This window comes from Pisolithus orientalis, assembly GCF_024613125.1.
Source record: "Pisolithus orientalis strain OTSU chromosome Unknown F5J12scaffold_16, whole genome shotgun sequence".
Classification (NCBI taxonomy): domain Eukaryota; kingdom Fungi; phylum Basidiomycota; class Agaricomycetes; order Boletales; family Pisolithaceae; genus Pisolithus; species Pisolithus orientalis.
The window spans coordinates 225,448-239,114 of record NW_026260797.1 but is presented as its reverse complement, the minus strand read 5'-3'; the positions used below and the strand labels follow the sequence as shown (position 1 = coordinate 239,114).

Below are 13,667 nucleotides of genomic sequence, written 5' to 3'. Positions count from 1 at the left end.
GGTCGGAGGCGAGCGACTTGGAGGGTGGATGTCGTGTGCGCCATGGAGACGGTCGATGCGGCAATTATTAGTATGCGTGAGGCAAATTTGCCGGAAGCACCGCTATTAGCCAAGCTATCCTCACGATCACGTGCTCAGCGACGACATTACATCGGATCACGTCAGCAAGGCTTTGCTGGCACGGGTACTTGCAAGCAGTTCCATAAATGCAACGGCGGCTTGCCCCGACTTGCAATTGACTTTCACTCACGAGAGATGTTGCGAGCAGCACTAGTTAGCACCCCCCGCACTTCGCTGCGGTCTGCGTATGTGTCTACTCACGTTTTCCGACCTTCCTTCCAAGCGCTCGCACGATATGAGTCTTCTAAGCCTGCTGATCCCGAGGCTTTGAGGGCTGCGCGCAAGCTTCAAGACGCCCTACAGAGGAATTGGCAGAGCCCTATTCTTACCTATGAACAGGTTAAGCCAAAAACTCTACAGCCAAGCGATGTTTGTTTTTCCACTTTGATCTTTGGTCTCTTCCTCACTAGCTGTGGTTTTATTTTATTTATTTAGGACGCATATCTCATTGACGTGCGCGAGCCTGACGAGGTCATCCGAGGCTCCATTCCCTCATCCGTCAACCTTCCTCTATCAACACTTGCCACTTCCCTGAATCTCAAGCCGCAGGATTTTCGTGAGAAATACGGCTTCGATAAACCAGACACCACGCAAGAAGTTGTGTTTTACTGCAGGAGTGGGAAGAGGAGTGCTTCTGCATGTGATATCGCGCGGAGGCACGGATACCAGAAGTGAGTCAACCGTCAATTTAATTTTTGCGCTGCTGACGTGTGCAAAGCCTTTTCAATTACGAAGGGTCGTGGCTGGACTGGGTCGCAAAGGAAGGTGGGCAGAAACCTTGAACTTTGCGATCCAGTGGAAATGGCGGTTGACTGGGAGTTTCGCAGTGTGCTCCGTTCATTGAGTGGGGTAATGTCATCAGGAGTTGTAAATCGTACGTTCCGCGATGGTCTTCAATAAAGATTCCCTGTACCATGTTACCGTACTTGAATTGTCGCTGTGGTTGATTGCTATCTTACTGTAACCGAGTGTCCACGTATATGTTTTCTGTCGGCTATTGCACGTTGTAACGGGGTGTTTGCGCAATCACATGTACACAAATATTCCCCGCCTCATCCGTTACCCTGCCAATGCTTTCACGAGCGCTTTGCCAGCGTACATCGAGGATTGGAGCTATCTGTGCGCACAGCGCTTTGATTTCGTCGTCAAAGAGGCTCTCCTCGCTTGTTTTCTCTTCTGGAGGAGAGGCACGTCATGGGAGGTCTCAGCTGTACATGCGCAAACGGTCATTAACCACACCACCACAGACGGGCCTCAGGTCAGAAACTCTTGTTCAGTTTCCCGACAGGTCATGGGTGCTTATGAAACCTGCACCTTACCCGCAGTGAGCTTCACATAGAAGAGTACCATACCCTTTCAGATGCCACTATGACCACACTGCTCGAGCGACTGGAGGACCTGCTTGACGGGCTTGGCAATAACGACGCGGAAGTAGATTACCATGTGAGTTCAAAGCAAATGCTCCTGAAATATGGGTATAGAATGCAGCCACGCGCGATGTATTAACGTATTTTCAGAGCGGTGTGCTGACGCTTAAGCTCGGACCGCACGGAACGTACGTGATCAACAAGCAGCCTCCCAACAAGCAAATTTGGCTTTCCTCGCCACTTAGGTGAGTGGGACGGTTCCAAGCTGAATGACATCTTGTTCAATTTCGTGCATCGATGCCATACGTTCCCGCTCGGCTTACTCATGTTGCAACATGTTCTGCTGAAAATCGGCTGTTTACCCACTTACGTGAATTTGAACATAACGCGGATGTACACGATCCCCCTATATTTCTATTATCCTGAACAGCGGTCCGAAACGGTACGACTACGTCAGAGCTACGGATGATTGGCGATATTCCAGGGACGGAGAAGAGCTGGGCATGTTGCTGCAACGTGAACTAAGCGAAATGCTGGGACGTGATGTCCGTCTGGATTTAGGTCGAGTTTCTGATTTGGCGTAGACATCCTTTGGAATCGTTTTCCGAAATGCTGCAGATTTCGACATCGAGAAACGCCGGGTTGCAACCCCCCACGTGGAAGTGGTGCAGACTGTATACACGCCCCCCACCGTCTCCTCCGCACCCCAGGAGAATGCCTCGGTCACCGATGCGGCACCTCGGGCAGGAGTAGTGATATGACCTTTACGCTGCTTGGCCAATTTGCAATTGTCGAGGTGTGGGTCGGTAGTACCATCTCGGCTATGAATTTGATCCCCCATTTTTGCTTCATTTCACACAATATTTACCCGACCCGTCATTAAGCACTGACATATTAGATTCCATCATATTGTGGCTGCATGCAACCTCCGTTCCAGACCCACGCCTTCCCTTAAGTGACCCACCTCACGCACCGTATGTACGCATTATCTCTACCGTCGCCAGCTTGCTTCAGTGCCTCTGAAGCATGGAAAGGTCACGCAATCGCCACGATCCACCGGTCACCATCTTCTCGCCCTATTTTGCTCTGAACGTGAACCCCGTGTCTTTGGTCCCTCTAAACGCGAGGTGCGTGAATGAAGTACATAAAATGACAGATAAGATAATTGTACCCACACAATCCATGCGTGTGTAGTCCCTGCATACTCATCATGGGTCACTCGGTAGATCCTGGCTGCTCTCGCCTGTGATCGCCATCATTCCAATCCATAGCTACAACCGCAATGAAAGGGTCCAAACGCTTTCTCATCCGACAGAGTCGCTTCTTACACGTGAATCCCTCGTGGGCTGCCCTGACGCCGCCGCCGAGTAATGACTTGGCATGTTGGTCCTCGAAACCAGCTCGAGTTTTTCACAGCAGCGGGCCATCTTATGCAATTCCGTGTCCCTTCCAGATTGCGCCAAAAAGCCACAATTCAACCAGTCGATGGACGTAAAATATATCCGTCCATCCCGCGGACAGAAAAGCGGGGCCCCTGACGCAGGTGTACCGCTACGACGAGTCCACGCGCAGTCCCGCCTTTCCGGCGACGCCATCCGTGTGCATCGCGATCGGCGTATTGGTAGTCAATATCCGGGCAATTAGGCTTTCGCATTATTTGGCGTGGTAGCATACATTACTTTCATTCACAAATCTGAACCGAGACCAAATGAAATGAAATTGGTTCTGGCGACCCGACCGAACCAAACTTCAAATGCTTGACATGAACTTGATAGAGGAGACCGTTGCTACTACCCTAGACATTTTGGATGATAACATCGGTGCGATTACGAGACAGAAAGGCGCGATTGTTGCGAGGTAAGATCATCTTGCACCATTTATTAGAAGAACTAAGTGGCATCTGTAGCCAGAAGACGGTCCTCTTGCACGAACATGATAATGTCGAGTACACAAGAGGACATGACGGTCCACGTCGATTATAAACATTGTCGAGATTCCGCGACCGTCCATTACAGGTGACCCGGATGGAGGTTGATTGATGGCCATCCCGTGGGCGAGAGTGAGTTTTGTTCGTAGAGGGTATTACACGTCCTGTTTGAAGTGCGTACCGCAAGAAATCCGACAGCGTCCCTGGAGAGCGTGAGCGTGGTGCCGGAAGGGTGTTTGTGACGGCAGAAGTGTCAACAGAAAGGCAGCGAGACATTGCACCCCTATATTCAGACGATATCGGCCAAAACCTGTCTTTCACTCAGTAGAGCAGATGGAATTCCAACTAGCCGTTCAAACGAGGCTTACATATGCATTGCTCTCTCAGTAGAGAAGAATATTCGGACCAACCTCAATTGCAAAGACATGTGCTCCCGTCATTGGGGGCGCAGCGGCGTTACTGTAGGATCATTTGTTGTGGTTACCCACATCGAACAGTGCGCTTGTCGACATCTTAAGGGAAGAAAGCTATCAGTCAAGGGGAAGCGTTCCTAGGACGACACAACAAGTTTCCGAAAATTGGTCATAAGGAACTGATTTGGAAAGGACATACTTGGAATGCTTTGATGGGGAACAAGCAAAATTTGAACAGTGCCTCGAGCAGAGTCAAAGTGCAACTTATGCGGTTATTCCACAGACGACTCCAGCAGAAACCCGTGGTCACCTCGAAGCCTTGGCCGGAAACAGTCCGAGATGTCTTGGAGTCACAAGGTGTAAGGAGTGATCCTTCTTACTCTTGAAGGGATTGGTGGATACCGACAAGGGAGTGGTGGACCGATGCCTTGTACCAACATGTATGGTTCTTATATTTCCGATGTGACTATGATCGAAGTCGAGCTGCCACTTCTGGATCCAGCAATCCACTGCAAAGTACCAGTCGGAACCAACGTCAATAAATGCGCAGGATACGCATTTACAATCTGTGGATCAGTCCAAGGAGTGCATTCCCGTCCAACTGGATATGAAAGACATACCTCCTTATGTGTGGTAGTGCACAATATCCCGGGCAACATGGCCGGCGGGAGCCTCGCATGAACTACAATACATACATCAGCACCGTTCTGTTAAGATTGCTCTGGGATTGGGGGATTCATGGGAGTAAATTGACTGAGGCGAAAGCGGCACTCCGTGTCAACGCAAGATCCAAGCAATGAAGAGGGAGATGCCTGTGTAATTTTGGCCGATCACTAGCGAAGATGGCCATGCGAAACTCCTTATCGAGCGGGTTGGTCAGGGAGTCGCAGCGAAACCCACCCACCGTGAGGCAAAGCCACAGGTACACGTCAGGGGAGCACCCAGCGCCCTGAATCGACTGCCATCTCGAGCAGCAGTTAAACATTGCGTGATGTAGTTCCTAAATAGATACGATCTGGCAATTTTCGTGGTATGGATAAAATACATGTGGATCGAGATGTGACACAAGTGTTCGGGCTTCACCATTGCATCGGAAAGCCAATTAATTGCCGCTAGCCAGAAAGTGGAATCTACGATGTCATTGGGGAAACGTGCGTGCGTGTTTTGATCCGCTCAAATGGATGGGTAGAGCCCTAGAATGAAGATAACATGCGAAGTGAAAGATAAGCTCCATCCGATGAAAGGAGAACAACACATACAATCATTGCACACGACTGGAAACCGGGATAGGGCTGCTACAAGGGGGCATGTTGATTTGAGATCGCCAAGAAAGCAGAGCAGCGTAAGGAATTGCACCGCTAAGATTCGAGGGTGTAGAAAGCCCCTTGAAGTTCACGCCTGCGAGAGAGGAACAGGGAACCCAGAAGTCTAAAGAAAAGTGCATTAGCGCACGTGCAACAGCCACACACGGCAGAGAAGACTTGCTTATTTGTGCCTCCATAGTGCTCCCACACAGCCTGCGCCTCTTGCAGGTCAGCATGGTCGTCTGCAACGTTCGCAGAACATGATTGGCCTGCCGGGATGCGATGTACAGGCTGGAAAGAATTCGATCCCACTGGTGACTTCCTGTAAGCTGACGACGGGAGGCCGTAACTAGATTCCGCAGCTTCCTGAGAGTTTGGATGGATATGGACGGAGTGTGGAGATATCTCGGGTGCATGACTTTGGGGTGGGCGTTCCGAAGGGGAGAATACCAATCTGTGCTGGTTGAGGACATGTACTTCATGGAGGATGTTATTCGTCTGTTTGTATCCCCCGTCTCCCGGGGATAATATGCTCTGGTTAGGGATACCATCATATAACCCCTCTGCCCCGTCACCATGGCTCGATCGTTCGACGTCTTCTTTGCCGTCGCCGTGCTCTCCGTGTGAAACGTCAGATGATGGCAGTGTCCAACCTCTCAGCGTCTCCCTGTCTGGCCGCTCCAACCGTCGCCTTTTACCAGAGGACTCGCTTATCGAGGTTAGGTCTGGACTTGGAAGTGGCCCTTTGGCCAGTATGTCCGGTAAATACGTAGGAAAGTCAAGTGAAGACGGCGGAGGCGTGACTGGTCGTTGTCGCTTCAGCATGTCGCTGGGTAAGTAAGCTCGTCAGGTAGGAAGGGTATGTAGTTGCGTCAGCGTGTGGCTTGTCTGTGCCATAGGCTGTTTCTCATGCCTGGTCCAGAATAAATAATAATATGGACTTTCCAAAATTGGCAACTCCTTGCGTAATAATACCCTGAGGCTTTTTAGTGCTGGTGGCATCTCAGCGGTAGAACCACAGGACACTCGCTACAATGGCGGACATGGACGTATTCGCTGCTATGGGCATATCAGGCTTTGGGAAAGCTGCGAAAAAGCGGGAACTAGACCCCTCCAGATTCGACAAAACGAAGAGGGTGGATTCTACCGTGGTAAGGTGCTTAGCTACCGTACCGCAGTCGCGTGTTAACCATTCCTAAGCCGTCGCATGTCCAACCTCCATCTGTCGTATCCAGACCTGTACCAGGTCCAAGTAAGCCCTCCTCCGAGGTTGGTGTGCGCGCTGCGCAATCGGAAGATGAAGACGATGAAATGGACGACTCCAAACCGTCAACCTCCAGGCAGGAGGGTCCCTCGAGAGCAAGCGATGGTGGTGAGGTATCTGGAGAGGAAGATGACGCGGCGCACGACGAACCCGAGTACGACCCATCACTTCCCTCAGGGCCTGAGTTTCCTATCACTCATGAGGCGACGCTCAAGGAGCACACGAAGGTCATTTCGGCATTGGCGCTCGACCCCAGTGGTGCACGTGTTTTGAGCGGGTCGTACGATTATGATTGCAAACTCTGGGACTTTGGTGGTATGACCACTCAAACAAGATCATTCAAGACTTGGGAGCCAGCCGGCAGTTATTATGTAGGTCCTCGTGCCTAGTAGGACATGGCGAGAACGTGGAACTGACATCCATTACTTGGCCAGGTTAACGACCTTAAATATTCTAACGATGGCCAACAATTTCTCGTAATTTCAGCCACGATCCAAGCGAAACTTTACGACCGCGACGGCGAAGAAAAGTAAGTTTGACTCGTTTCGTTTGGGAGCAGAATGGCTTGAATGACCGCAGGGCAACATTCGTCAAGGGCGATATGTATATCAGGGATATGAAGAATACTGCGTGAGTGTATTTCTTGTGTTCTAACAACTTTGACTGGAACACACGATAGCGGTCACGTTGGGGAGTTGTCCGCATGCGCGTGGCATCCACAAGATCGGAAATACTTCATCACTAGTTCTGCAGATTCAACGATTAGGTATTTTGCATCTTTGATTTCATCTTTTAGTCTGACTAAACTTCCGGAGAATATGGGATGTGGAGAACAAGCGAAAGCAAAAGAGTGTCATTGTTGTGAAATCCAAGGAGAGAGGTGCCAGAACCAAGGTAACCACGTGCGCCTACTCTCTTGATGGAAACTTGATTAGTGGAGGTACGTCCCTGTGTACGATCTGTACCGACTTCTAATGCAGGTTTCTATAGCTTGCCTTGACGGATCTTTGCACATGTGGAATGCATCGTCAAATTTCGTCCGGCCAAATATGACCGTCGAAGGCGCCCACACCAAGGGAAGCGACGTCGGTTCGATCGTTTTTTCCGTTGATGGGAGAATCGTCCTCACACGAGGGGGGGATGAGACTGTTAAACGTATGTCCGATGTTCGAAAAGCAGGGGCTACCCTTTCTGATGGATCGTGTAGTTTGGGATCTTCGCTCCTTCAAAAAACCTCTTGCCGTGGGTTCAGGCCTAGCGACGCTATATCCGGGCACGAACGCTGTATTCAGCCCGGACGAGAAGTTCATTCTCACAAGCGACGGCGCATCACAAAAGGGAGGACGGGGAAAGCTGGTCTTTCTTCGGCGCTCAGATTTGAGCGTTGTAGAAGAGACGGATATGGAGACGACGCCAGTCAAAGTGGTTTGGCACTCGAAAATAAATCAAATTCTGACCGGACTTTCGAACGGCACAGTATCAGTGCTCTACTCCCCGGTGACGTCGATCAATGGTGCGAAGTTGTTGCTGGCGAAGGGAGCACCGAAGCGGCCAACGGTGGAAGATCTCTCTGACGCGCTTGCGGCGCCTGCAATTTTGACGCCACACGCGCTTCCCATGTTCCGGGATGGTGACGGTGTCGTGAAAGGAACAAAGCGAAGGAGGGAGAAAGATCGGATGGATCCCAGGAAGAGCAGAAAACCAGAGTTACCTGTCACTGGTCCAGGGAAGGGAGGTCGCGTCGGTGCAAGTGCGACACAGCACATTGTACAGAACCTCGTACGGGACACCACACGAGACGAAGATGTGAGTGTTCTGTTTGATCATATCTCCTATCTTGCTCTTGCTGTGCCTGAGTTTGGGCATCGGGTCGTGGCACGTGACCCTTTGTTCTTTTCTTTCTGATGGTTTCCATGATGTCGAGCGACTGACAATGTTTCCTCTTTCTTTCACACTACATTGTTGCGTGACAGCCTCGAGAGGCGCTTCTCAAGTATGCGAAGCTCACAGAAGACGATCCAGTCTGGACTGCAGGTGAGTGGATGGTTTATTTTTGCATGTGTTTCCAGTCTCGCCGCTGCGGAGTCAACAATAGGAAAGTTGCCGTAGCGGAGTCTGAAGTTTTGTGTTGCTGTGTTTGTTCCGATCGGCCGGCTGACGTGGCGGGTTTTACCTGAACTTATTTTTTTTTTTTTTTCGCAGCGTGGCGACAAAACCAACCCAAGCCGGTGTTTGCGAACGTGTCCGAGGACGAGGAGGAGGAAAAGTAGGGAGAACGTGTGGATTGGGCGACGTTGGAGGCTGTGGATTCATTGTAGCTTGTCAAAGACGTCTGTGTGAGTGATGAGGTGTGAGTGAGTTCGGTGGTCCTTGCGTTGGTTTGAGATCGAACCTTAATTCCGGTCGCCTATAAAGACCCAATGGGTGGCGTCCGATTCCCCAAATCCAAAATCTCCCTTCCCCTCTCTGCCAACGTCACACTGCGTGACTCACACGTCACGCGCCTCCCGATGAACGCGACCGACGCTGAACAACACACCCCGCCCACCACCAGCGAGCATGACAAAGCATCCTCTCCCAATCCTTCCCCCGCCCCAGGTATACGTGACTCGACTTTTTATTTATATATATAATTCTTTTTCTTATGCAAAATAATAATTCAAAGACATAAACGCCGAGTCCCCAAGCGGAGTGCCCAACGCTGTCTCTGACATGGATGCCCCGCCCAAAGTCTATGCAGGTCCGTAGGTGGAGTCCCTTGCACAACCACCGTCTTATCTGAGCAGCGTCCCTTCATGTATGTCGTCCAATCACAACCCCATCCTCAGCACAGGGCGATCCGTCTGAAGATGTCTCAATGGCCGAACCGTCACCGGTGGCTGACATGGCTCCCTCGGAGCCTACCGCCAACGGTAACGACCCTGGTGAAGCTACCACGACCACCAATGGCATCAACGGTCATTCACTCGATGCCGACGGCGACGTTACCATGACACAACCATCGCCGCTCGTGAACGGCCAAGCTGACTCGACGGACACAAAGGGCGGTCCATCTCCCACTGCTCCAATGTCACCGCCACCCACAGCTTCGGCTTCCCCATCCCACCCTGAGACGGACGATGATAGTAAACCACCCCCTGCCAAACGGGCGCGCAAGTTCTCTGATGCGGATCAGGCTTCTGTTGCCCATGTAGGAACTCTCCATTCTCTTCGTTCTTGTGTATGCTAATATATTTCGTATCAGACGGCCTCACCACCGCCAGTGACAGCTTCGTCCATCCAAACTGAGGGTGATCAGGTTGCTGAAAGCCCAACTCCTCTTCCATCCTTGCCTGCCCCTTCGGGCGCCTCGACCTTGAGCGCCGCACAGCACCGCTTCTGTTTGTCGACGATACGGTCCTTGAAGAAGCTGAAGGACGCTTCTGCCTTCCTGCATCCCGTTGATCCCATCGCCCTCAATATTCCTCATTATCCGAGCATCATTAAGAATCCTATGGACTTGGGTACCATCGAAAGGAAACTCATGTCCTCAAGTCCTGCCAAACCAGACCCAAATTCAAATAATCCTCGTTATAACAGCGCAGACGAATTTATTGCGGATGTTCGTCTAGTATTCACGAATTGTTTAACTTTCAACGGTCCCGATCACGTCATTTCGGTAGCAGGAAAGCATTTAGAAACTGTGTTTGATAAACAGATCAAACAACTCCCGCCTCCTGCACCGGTATGTTGGTGCGCTTTTTGTAATCTGAGTAAACGAGATTCATAATGCTAGGCGAAGCCCAGTGTTCAGAAGGCAGCTACGCCTCCGCCTCTACCCCAACCAGTTCAACCGAAGAAAGCCACTGCACCCCCGCGCCGCGCCTCCACCTCCGTTCCTGTTATTCGTCGCAACGATAGTGAACACGCGGCAATTGCGCGACCCAAGCGAGAGATCCATCCACCACCGCCCAAGGATTTGCCATATGCCGATGTGCCAAAGAGGTTGCGCAAACCCAAGGTCAAGGATGATGGCACTGCAGAGCAGCTGAGGTTTTGTGCCAAAATCCTGAATGATTTGCACCGTAAGCAGCACTGGGCAATCGCGCATCCGTTTTACGAGCCAGTTGGTGCGTGTCCGTCGCCAGTTGTGCGTGTTTTGGAGGTTAATTCCTGGCAGATCCTGTCAAGCTCGACATTCCAACGTACCCGAAGATCATCAAGAAGCCGATGGATTTCTCGACCATGCGAAAGAAACTCGACAACGGCGAATATGCGAACGCCACCAAGTTTTTCGAGGATTTCAAACTCATGATTCGCAATTGTTTCACCTTCAACCCTGCCGGTACACCAGTCAATCAAGCAGGCATTGAGTTGCAGCGGCTCTTTGATGAGAAGTGGAGGAATCTGCCACCACTGCAGGAGGCGAGTGACGAGGAGGAAGAAGAGGAAGAGAATGAGTCGGAGGAGGAACGGAAGCGTAGGTTCTTGCCTTCACGGTTGTATACTTGTACTGATTGGTCGCCACGTTCAGGCAGGATTGCAAATATGGAAGCACAGATCGAGTCCATGCGGGGCAATTTGCTTGCTCTCAAAAACCAACCTGCGAAGGAGAAGAAGAAGGAGAAGAAGAAGAAAGAGAAGCCGTCTACTGCCTCAACGTCGAAAGCGTCGGGTTCACGTATATCTAAAGCCGCGAATGCCGCGAACGGCGCTGTAAAGAAGAAGTCAAAGAAGCAAACACAGGACGACGACATCCTCACATTTGAGCAGAAGAAAGATCTGAGCGAGGCAATCTCGAATTTGGACGAGTCCAAACTCGAGAAGGTTATCAACATCATTCACGAGGGCGTTCCCGAGATTCGCGACGTATGTCGACAATCTTCGTCCTCGATATATTGGTTTCCTTACATGCACCTTTGTAGAGCACCGAGGAAATTGAGCTTGAAATTGATCTTCTTCCTGCACATGTGCTGACGAAGCTATACAACTTCGTCATACGGCCACTACGGCAGCCAGCTCAAAAGCGCAGTCGCGGCACTGGTAAAGGTACTGGTACGGGAGGGTTAAAGCGGAAGAGCATGGATGAGAACATCGAGGCGGAGAAGATTCGGCAACTGGAGGAGCGCATGAGGCTTTTCGATCAGGCGAGCTCCGGACCAACGACCGGTCCCCCTCCGCCTGCTGGCAGAGCCGACGATAGCGAACATTCATCGGACTCCAGTTCAGATGACAGTTCGGGCAGCGAGTCCGAGTAGGCATGCATTTCGCGATATATTTTCCTGAGATAGATGGCGTTGGACTTTCTGCGGTTGTGGTGTCAGGCTCCCCACTCTTCGACATAACCATGCTCGTAGCGTGGCCTTTTTTTCGATTTTTTATCACTTTCCTTTGAACCGATCGCTCATCCTTATTTTTTTCTACTCTGCACCTGCGTACATACATACTGTCACTAAAATTAAAGAACAGCAATGTAGTTACTGTTAATCCTAGCTAGCGAGTTGTGGTCTATTGGGACCTCTAGTCACCTGAAACGCGGGTAGCAGCGCTCCTGTGCGATGTCAGGGAAGTGAAAACCCAACGAACGAGGTATTACATAACCAAGCGATCATACGAGAGCAACTGGAAAAGCTTCAGCATGTTATTTGCGCCTAAAATTCTTGTTTTGCTTCCACTGCTGCCAGCCTAACTTGGCTGGTTCCTGAGGTGCAGGTTGTGGTGGGACAGAAACACGCTCAGCCAAGCCAGTCGAAGACGTAAGTGTATGTCCAGAAGCTGGAGGACCACCCGTCAGCTGAGACGAAACGGGCGCCCAACCACCCTTGGCAAACCCTGGACCAGAGAGCGGAGGAGGCGGGGGAGGTCGCTGTGAGTCGTCAGCAGGCGGAGGCGGTGGAAACGCCAGTGTAGGTGGTGGGGATGGAGGGGGAGCTGATGGTTCTTGAGGAGGCGGTGACGAGGGAAATGACTTCGAATTCCCAGTGTCCAGCGTTGTCCAACCACCTGCCCTGAAAGACGGTGCAGCGGGCGACTGGCGGGGAGGTGGGGGTGAAGGTGGAGTGGGTCGTGGCAGTGAAGGTGGACGACTGTACGAAGTAGTGGCCGGGTCAACAGCAGACCGACCTGTACGAGTGAAATCGGCTTCACTAGTGCTGATGGTAGTCCAGCCAGCTTTCTTGAACCCATTCGATTTCGTTTCGCTGATGTTTGCGGTGTCGAAGCTAGTAGCCGGTGCAAGCACAGGAAGCGGGGGACGCCGCAGGGGGTGGCTTAGTTATTTTGATACCAGCTGCCTTTGCAAGCTTCCTCAGCTCCTTCTCTTCACGCTTACGTTCCTTTTCTTTTCGTTTCTCGACTTCCTCTTGAAGCATCGGACGTGCATTGGCTTGCATGTCCCTCAAACGTGCCTTGTGATGGTGTGCGTAAGAGTTGGTGTGTTCGTCGTATTGAGCCACGTTCTGGAACTGCTTCTCACAGAGAGCGCAGTAAAAGGGACGCAAGGTGTCGGTGATTTCTGATTTCACGGCAGCACGCCGGGCCACGATGTCCTAAGTTCCAAGTTAGGGCGAAAATTCCAACCCACAAAGTGCCGGATGTACTTCTCGTGTTTTGCGTTGATCTTCGGTTTCTTTGCGCTGCCTCTCTGAGTCCAGCACGCGCCTCTGCGCGACTGTCGTTTCGATCATGCGGAAGTCCTGGTTTGTCTTTCCAAGACCAGTTAAGTCATTCTTGATATGAAAGGGAATGGGGTCGGTGCGTCCTGTATGTACATGAACTTGTGAGGGATTTCTAGAGAAAAACGACGGGTTCTGGTGCGTACCATCCCCCGAGAGTCCCAGCGGCTGGCCCTCCGACCACCCAAGCTTGGCGAGCATGGCGAACCCTTTGTTTGTGCTCTTAATCTTCGTTTCGACAGTGATTATTTCTCTTGGGGCTCCGCGGATGTACTCGTCATATTTGTCGATATCCATGGCTCGTGGCGGAGGTGAAGGACTACGAGAGACAAGCGAGACATTATCTTCACTTTCGTCAACGCTGTCATCTGGATCTGAGCGTGATCGCTGGATGGGGGGAATGGAAGAGTAAAGGGCAGTATTCCGTGTTTCTAATGGCCCCAAAAAATATGGCAGAGTACCTTCAAGGATGAACCCCGGCCTTGTTCCTTCTCCAACTCTTGTCTTTCCATAGGAATAGCATTCCACCGAGCAATCGACTGTTCTGACATTGCTGGCAGTACAAGAACAATAAGAGGTCGTTGTGTTGGCCACAGGCTGTCAGTCTGCTGGCTTGGGA

General features: G+C 51.3%; 5 protein-coding genes across 5 annotated transcripts; 3 read left to right on the top strand and 2 right to left on the bottom strand.

Annotated features, from left to right (window-relative positions):
• Window positions 1-181: 181 nt before the first annotated feature.
• F5J12DRAFT_834574 (Rhodanese-like domain-containing protein) lies at window positions 182-1,158 on the top strand. The gene is made up of 3 exons (XM_051745857.1): window positions 182-489; window positions 556-791; window positions 839-1,158. Exons 1-3 carry the CDS (start codon window positions 256-258, stop codon window positions 900-902), a joined length of 534 nt encoding a protein of 177 aa, XP_051599378.1. The 5' UTR covers window positions 182-255; the 3' UTR covers window positions 903-1,158.
• On the top strand, window positions 1,047-2,370 carry F5J12DRAFT_124242 (uncharacterized protein). Its single transcript, XM_051738046.1, has 4 exons — window positions 1,047-1,378; window positions 1,446-1,563; window positions 1,638-1,732; window positions 1,918-2,370. The coding sequence occupies exons 1-4, from the start codon at window positions 1,191-1,193 to the stop codon at window positions 2,069-2,071; spliced, it is 555 nt and encodes a 184-aa protein (XP_051599377.1). The 5' UTR covers window positions 1,047-1,190; the 3' UTR covers window positions 2,072-2,370.
• Window positions 2,371-5,019: 2,649 nt separating this feature from the next.
• Window positions 5,020-6,041, bottom strand: F5J12DRAFT_834550 (uncharacterized protein). The gene is made up of 2 exons (XM_051745856.1): window positions 5,313-6,041; window positions 5,020-5,255 (listed from the first exon to the last, which is right to left on the bottom strand). The coding sequence occupies exons 1-2, from the start codon at window positions 5,954-5,956 to the stop codon at window positions 5,186-5,188; spliced, it is 714 nt and encodes a 237-aa protein (XP_051599376.1). The 5' UTR covers window positions 5,957-6,041; the 3' UTR covers window positions 5,020-5,185.
• A 124-nt stretch (window positions 6,042-6,165) lies between these two features.
• Window positions 6,166-11,632, top strand: F5J12DRAFT_783165 (uncharacterized protein; the record flags this gene model as incomplete). The annotated part of the gene is made up of 19 exons (XM_051742827.1): window positions 6,166-6,287; window positions 6,367-6,766; window positions 6,830-6,924; window positions 6,975-7,025; window positions 7,075-7,161; window positions 7,211-7,335; window positions 7,386-7,550; window positions 7,603-8,201; window positions 8,369-8,429; window positions 8,598-8,661; window positions 8,744-8,745; window positions 8,811-8,993; window positions 9,061-9,135; window positions 9,224-9,585; window positions 9,640-10,119; window positions 10,171-10,504; window positions 10,555-10,854; window positions 10,909-11,243; window positions 11,300-11,632. The coding sequence occupies 19 exons, from the start codon at window positions 6,166-6,168 to the stop codon at window positions 11,630-11,632; spliced, it is 4,173 nt and encodes a 1,390-aa protein (XP_051599375.1).
• A 383-nt stretch (window positions 11,633-12,015) lies between these two features.
• F5J12DRAFT_893165 (uncharacterized protein) lies at window positions 12,016-13,599 on the bottom strand (the record flags this gene model as incomplete). The annotated part of the gene is made up of 5 exons (XM_051747633.1): window positions 12,016-12,574; window positions 12,630-12,922; window positions 12,974-13,134; window positions 13,195-13,435; window positions 13,510-13,599. The coding sequence occupies 5 exons, from the start codon at window positions 13,597-13,599 to the stop codon at window positions 12,016-12,018; spliced, it is 1,344 nt and encodes a 447-aa protein (XP_051599374.1).
• Window positions 13,600-13,667: the final 68 nt, after the last annotated feature.

Bases quoted from the DNA above. Each gene is read 5' to 3' on its own strand.
- F5J12DRAFT_834550 (XM_051745856.1), bottom strand. From the start codon at position 5,956: ATGCTGAAGCGACAACGACCAGTCACGCCTCCGCCGTCTTCACTTGAC. The intron at 5,256-5,312 runs GCAAGTCTTCTC...ACTTTTCTTTAG, and splicing joins CACTATGGAGGCACAAATAA to ACTTCTGGGTTCCCTGTTCC.
- F5J12DRAFT_834574 (XM_051745857.1), top strand. From the start codon at position 256: ATGTTGCGAGCAGCACTAGTTAGCACCCCCCGCACTTCGCTGCGGTCT. The intron at 490-555 runs GTTTGTTTTTCC...TTATTTATTTAG, and splicing joins AAACTCTACAGCCAAGCGAT to GACGCATATCTCATTGACGT. The intron at 792-838 runs GTGAGTCAACCG...ACGTGTGCAAAG, and splicing joins CGGAGGCACGGATACCAGAA to CCTTTTCAATTACGAAGGGT.
- F5J12DRAFT_124242 (XM_051738046.1), top strand. From the start codon at position 1,191: ATGCTTTCACGAGCGCTTTGCCAGCGTACATCGAGGATTGGAGCTATC. The intron at 1,564-1,637 runs GTGAGTTCAAAG...ACGTATTTTCAG, and splicing joins ACGCGGAAGTAGATTACCAT to AGCGGTGTGCTGACGCTTAA. The intron at 1,733-1,917 runs GTGAGTGGGACG...TATCCTGAACAG, and splicing joins TGGCTTTCCTCGCCACTTAG to CGGTCCGAAACGGTACGACT.